Genomic DNA, 6118 nt, shown 5'->3' with positions numbered 1-6118 from the left:
AACGGCAAATCTCTCTCTCTCTCTCTCGCTGCGGTTGTGACCTGCGTCTTGCGTCTTGCGATCTACGATTGTGACCTGTGACAGGTTCCCCCCTCTCTCTCTCTCACTGCGGCTACGGTTACGATTTATGATCAAATCGTAAATCTCTTGAAAGAAATGAGAAAATCTCTTAGCAACCCATAGAACCGAATCGAACCGAACCAAATTAAAGTAAGGTCGGTTTCGGTTGGATCACTTCTATAACAATTCAATTCAGTTATGATTCTCATATGATGGAGCCGATTTTTATCGGTTGGATTCTGATTTCGCTCTAACCCGAACCAAGTTGCACCCGTAAGTCCGAACCGAACCGGAACCGAACGATTGACACCCCAAATTATCACGTATTTTTTTTTCCATCATTGAATCATCGTTCTTCGGTTTCTACTCTGCAACTTTTAAGCCCTTGCTTCTCAGATTCTCGCTTTCTCTGCAACACTACGACACTCTTAGAATAGATTCTTTGCAACTCAAACGAAACCCTGGACTCTTCACATTCCAGACCAGAAGCTTTAATGGAAGAAAATGCCATTTTCATATTAGAATCGAAACCCTAGCGGTACCCCTCCATTAATGGATGCGCGCCGAGCTTCGAGGATGGTGATCGACCCTAAAGTGCGTCAGGTCGGATTCTTTGCACCTCCCGATCGGATGCAGTCCGTTCCGGCAGAGTCCACTTCTCCGCCGGTGGCCTCCGACGTATCTCCTTCCGGGAACTCTCTCTCACCTGTCATGATACCTCCTCCACGTCACGCTTCTGATAATTCTTCTTCATCTCAGGCTTTTCAGTCGTCACGTGCAATGCCTCCCATGTCGCCTCTCCGTAGGGTTTCGATTCGAGATAACAATCCTTTGTTGGAATCACCATTATTGGAGACGTCTCCATCTTCATCCTCAAGAAGTAAGATCGAAGATGATGGAGAGTTCTCTGAGGATATTTCGTCATCAGGTTGGCTCAGGGCAGGCAAAGTTACTTCATCCTTACCGAGCAGTGGATTTGATAGGACCGAAGAACCAAGCAATTTGACGACTGTTTCGGTGGTGAAAATGCCGCCTGGTGTGTCTGGTAAGTAAGAACTTTTCTGTATATTCATTATTTAATTGCGATTGTCATCTTAAATAAATATTTTGATCAAAGTTTACTATTCAACGAAATATTTCCACCGAATTCTTACATTCTATATCTAAAATTTAATCACCAAGTTGTTTCGTTAAATGAATAGTGATTTTCTATGGAAAGATAAACATAAAGAAACCCTCGGTTAAGCTTCATGTCAGAACTTGTGGCAATGAAAATATTTTGGTATATTTTGTGGAACTGTGTCAAAATTTAATACCATATCTCCGTAATGACAGGTATTGTAGAATTTTTTAAATCGGTTCAAGAGGTTATCTTTAGTATCTTGGGTTTTGTGTGTTTGTGTAAGATGTTTGCTGCTAGTAGAAATTCTTTTCTCTCTCTCTCTCTCTCTCATTTAAAATTGAAGGCAATTGACGGAAGGGTTTTCAGGCATTTGGTTTGCATTGGCAGTTGTGGAGCACACCATTTGTATACTCAGTGCTTTCCTCTTGTTGGAGCAAAACACAATGCTACTAGCCTCACAAGTGGGTATGGTCACATAAAGGATTGTAGTATGAAATTACATGGAAAAAAATTATAACGTGGTGCCCTGTTTTCGAAATGGTTGAGTTAGGGATGATGTCTCTGATTAGCCATCAATGTGACTACAAATGCACCAACAAGCTCAGCTTTTGAGATGGCTTGTGCAGCTTGTTCTCCCAAAGTATACACTATACTTTTAATTATGAATGAAGGATCCATCTGGGGATTGTTACCATTCGTTGTTTGCTTGGAAGGAAAGGAATAGAAGAACTTTGGGAAAAGAGGAGAGCTTTCACGATATATAATGTCAGTTAAAAGATACCAATTTGGTCTAAGAATCATGAGGATTTGAAGAAGTATTTTATCCAGTTTTCTTTTAATTCAAGTGGGAGTCATTATTTAGGGGATGATGGTTTTTTGTAGTCTTTGGCTTTGGTTAAGTCTTATTTGTATTTTGTTTTTCCCTTTTATCAGGTATCCTTGACCTTTGTCTTTTTGTTTGTTTCCTTGGGGCTTTGGTCATGTATTATTTTTTTGGCACCTATACAAAAAATTATTAGACCTTTTTGTTTTCCAGATTGATATTAAGGTTTCAAATGTGACAAGAGTTTGCCATTACAGGTGATTGTGAAAATGGGATAACAAATATATTATGACGTTTCAAGATATTCCATAGATCCCTGTCAAGTAAGACTGTCGAATTTGGTTACAAAGTTAAGATGGTTGTTCACTTCAGTCATATCCTTTTAGGAGTCCTTAGCTTTTCCCTTGTTCAATTTTCTGGCATCTGCCATTTAAGGTCGTTGTTTTCCTTTAAAGGTGCATTTCTTTATTTGGTTGGCACCTTTAGATTGGATTCTAACAGGTTGAAGTGATGAGTATGGACAAAAGAGATTGAAGATGGCGTATTTTGGAAAAACAAATTCAAGTTTTTTTTTTAAACTTATTAGTTGGAGGTGAGGGTATTTGGTCATTTTTCATCATTCTATTGAGAAAGACCATAGTCAAAGGGGCATGCTATTAATTTGAAATTTTAGGAAGGTATCTCTAGTATTATAAAATATTTGGAGGGGCTGTAAAAAAACAAAAGGTAAAGCAGTTTGCTTTTAAATTCGTTGCATTCGCTGTATTTTACGAACCGAGAGCGAACGGCAACGCGAATTGGTTCTGTTCTCTACCAACGAATTAGGTAACCCAGTTCTGAACTTCCTATATTCCTCTTTTGGTAATATATATATATATATTCTTATATTCATAAAAGAAAGTGATATTCCATCACCTTGTTATCGGTATGATGTGGTTTAGGAGAAGACTGTCGATTTTCACACTGCTTGTTGAATCATAATAATTTTTTATTGTACTTCACGGAAATTATTGTCTAACTTTTGAATCTGATGTCTACACCAAAAATCTTCAATTCTTTCTAGATTTTCATCCAAAAGAAAGACAAGCTGTAGTTATTTCGTGTTTCTGGTCAAAAGTAAAAAATGCCTGAAAAAATTCCATATAAATTTTTTTTGCGTGGCTATCTTCTTCCCATTTTTAGGGCCTTCCATTTATCTCATAATGAATTGAAGCATTTGATGATAAAAATAATTTTGTAGGAAAAGGTCGAGGGGGATCAGCAGAAGTCCAAAATGAATGTCCATCAAGTTCAAAGCCATTGAAAGACAAAACCTCCAAAGCTGAAAGGCGTGCCCTTCAGGAGGCTCAGCGAGCTGCAAAAGCTGCTGTTAAAGGTACAAATAGATCCTTTCCTTTATTCTTTTTTTAAATAAAAATAAAAATTATTGCATCGGAAGTAATTTCTGTTAGATATATTTTTTTTTTGAAAAGTATAATATATTTCAAGGAGAAAGAAAAAACAGCATACAAAGAGGCCGAGAAAGCCTCATAGAAAGTAACAAAGAAGAAGAGCAAACAACATCAATGATTACATAAAGAGTTCCATCTAAAAACAAAATCATCAAACGAAGTTCCCACGAATTCTATATTTTGTTTGGACCAAAGGTATAAGAAGCCCAAAATCTCTAAAAAACTTGTGTGAGAGCTTCTAATCTTGCCATTAAACACCCTGTTATTCCTTTCATTCCAAATCCCCCAAGCAATAGCTGAAGGTAGCATAGCCCACAGGTAACGTTTTCTGGTGTGAAAGACATTACTGGTCCACTCTTTCAACAACGATGAAAACTTATGAGGGAAAACCCAAGTCATACGGAATAAACCAAGGAAACTTGACCATAAATTATAGGAAAAAGGGCAATGAATTAAAATGTGATCAACAGATTCCCCTTCCATCAAGCAAAGGGGACAACAATTAGGAGTGATCCAACCCCGAGCAATCAAGTTATCCATCGTAAGAATTCTACCAAGGGAAGCCAACCAGACAAAGAAAGAGATTTTAGAAGGCACTGACCTAAACCAAATGATGGAAGCCGAGATGGTACTCTCAGCACTAGGAGTGAGCCATTTATGGAAGGATCTGACAGAGAATCTCGAATCCTTCGCTCTAATCCATTCCCACCTATCCTGTTCACTTTCGTTGCGATGAAGCGTATGCAAGAGATCGAGGAAAGATGTAACCTCGGTTAGCTCCCAATCATTAAAATTTCTCCTGAACCCCAAATCCCAAGTAGGATCGGACTCGTTGTGAATCAAACATTGCTGGATTGAATGATTCTTCTTAACAGAACAGACGTATAAAGATGGAAATTGAGAAGCTAGCGACGAAGGTCCGCACCAACAATCTTCCCAAAATCTAATTCTGTCCCCCACACCTGCTTTGAATCTAATCCCTTGCTCAAAATCCTTGCTAACTTTCAAAATTCCTTTCCATAGGCTACACCCATACGAGGTTTTAGACTCACCGCTATACCAACCTAGACTCCTCTCCCCATATTTAGCCATAATAACTTTCCTCCACAAACTACCCCTCTCCTCGCCAAACCTCCAAAGCCATTTTCCTAGAAGCGCTCTATTAGCTAATCTAAGACCCCTAATGCCTAGTCCTCCATTCGTCTTGGGCATGCAAATCACCTTCCATCTAACCAAATGATACTTCTTCCTACCACTCTTGTCATTCACAAAAAGTTCTTCATAAGTCTTTCCAATCTAATTTCAACGGACCTCGGAAGCGTGAAAAGAGAGAGAAAGTAGACCGGAATGCTCGTTAAGGTACTTTTGATCAAAGTCACTTTCCCTCCTTTCGAAAGATACTTAGCCTTCCACGTACTCAACCTTTTTTCCAATCTTTCAATCACACCATCCCAAATTTTGATACTATTGTAGGGTGCTCCCAGCGGTAAGCCCAAATAGGAAGTGGGCAAAGTATCATACCCACAACCCAAAGTTGAAGCCATTAAATGAACATCATTAACTTCTCCTACCCCAAAAAGTTTGCTTTTCTGCAGGTTAGTATGTAAACCTGACATAGCCTCGAAGCAACACAATAACACTCGGAGCACCCTCACTTGATCCCTCGAATCCTCCAAAAAAGTTAAGGTGTCATCCGCAAATTGAAGGTGAGAAATTAAAGGGCCGTCATTAATCCTAAAACCCGAAAGCTTACCTAAGTCAACCGCTCTTCTAAACAATCTCCCCAAGGCTTCAGCTACAATCAAAAACAAAAATGGAGATAAAGGGTCCCCTTCTGTTAGATATATAGTGTCTAACTAACTTTAAGATCACCTTTTGAGCATCTGTTTTCTTTGGTATGTATTTTTTAATTTTGTTCTGGATTTTTTAAAAGTGCTGAATTTTATTCTGTGCTTAATTTTGTTTCTATTAGCTAACCAATTTGTTTGTTGGAAAGTTTTTTATTTGATAAGAGTGCTAAAAAATAATTCAGAGCCCACACACACATTTTGATTTAATCATATTTAGGACCTTTTCTGTGTTCTTTTTTTTTTGCTAATCAAGCAAGAGATTTTAGAAATAAAAAAAGTATATATGAAGGGTAAATGCTCCCAATTACAAAGACATAATGTTAGGAAATTCCATCAGATCTCCAACATAAGTAGATTTCACCACAGAGGGTAGTTCAGAAGCTGAGGAAAAGAATTTTGTAAGTCCACTACATGACTCTAATGATGCAAGAAAGTATGCTACTGTATTGCTGGCCTATATTTATGGACAATGCTCCAAGAGATACATTAAAAGAACCATTAGAACCATTAATAACTTATTGGGTACTGTCCGGAGTATTTGAAATAACTGGAAAAAAATACCATTCAGATAATATTTCCAAAGGAGTTGCAAATGGATCCGCTAGTTCACCAATCATTGACGGTTCTAGAACCGCTAAACCTACGTTATATATGATGTGGACATCAAAGCTTGAAGAGTAGATTTTAATTTTTATTTAGATTTCTGTTTTAGGGCTTTGATTTTATGTTTTTTGAGCTTATTTTGATATATATTGGCCCATGATTTTAATATAATATTTAGGGACAGGTTGGTAACTTTAGTTTGTCTTTT

General features: G+C 37.8%; 1 protein-coding gene across 1 annotated transcript in view; it reads left to right on the top strand.

Annotated features, from left to right (window-relative positions):
- The first annotated feature begins 390 nt into the window (after positions 1–390).
- LOC147406014 (uncharacterized) overlaps positions 391–6118 on the top strand; it is a 30844-nt gene continuing 25116 nt past the window's right edge. Inside the window, exons 1-2 of the mRNA XM_086433938.1 lie at positions 391–1105; positions 3247–3381. Coding sequence (XP_086290064.1) covers positions 613–1105; positions 3247–3381 — 628 coding nt within the window. The 5' untranslated portion in view covers positions 391–612. The remainder of the gene's footprint in view (positions 1106–3246; positions 3382–6118) is intronic.

Source organism: Akebia trifoliata, chromosome 3, assembly GCF_017979445.1.
Source record: "Akebia trifoliata isolate Shusen 1 chromosome 3, ASM1797944v1, whole genome shotgun sequence".
Lineage (NCBI taxonomy): Eukaryota > Viridiplantae > Streptophyta > Magnoliopsida > Ranunculales > Lardizabalaceae > Akebia > Akebia trifoliata.
Note: the sequence above shows the minus strand (reverse complement) of the source record. Positions and strands in the feature narration are given on the sequence as shown.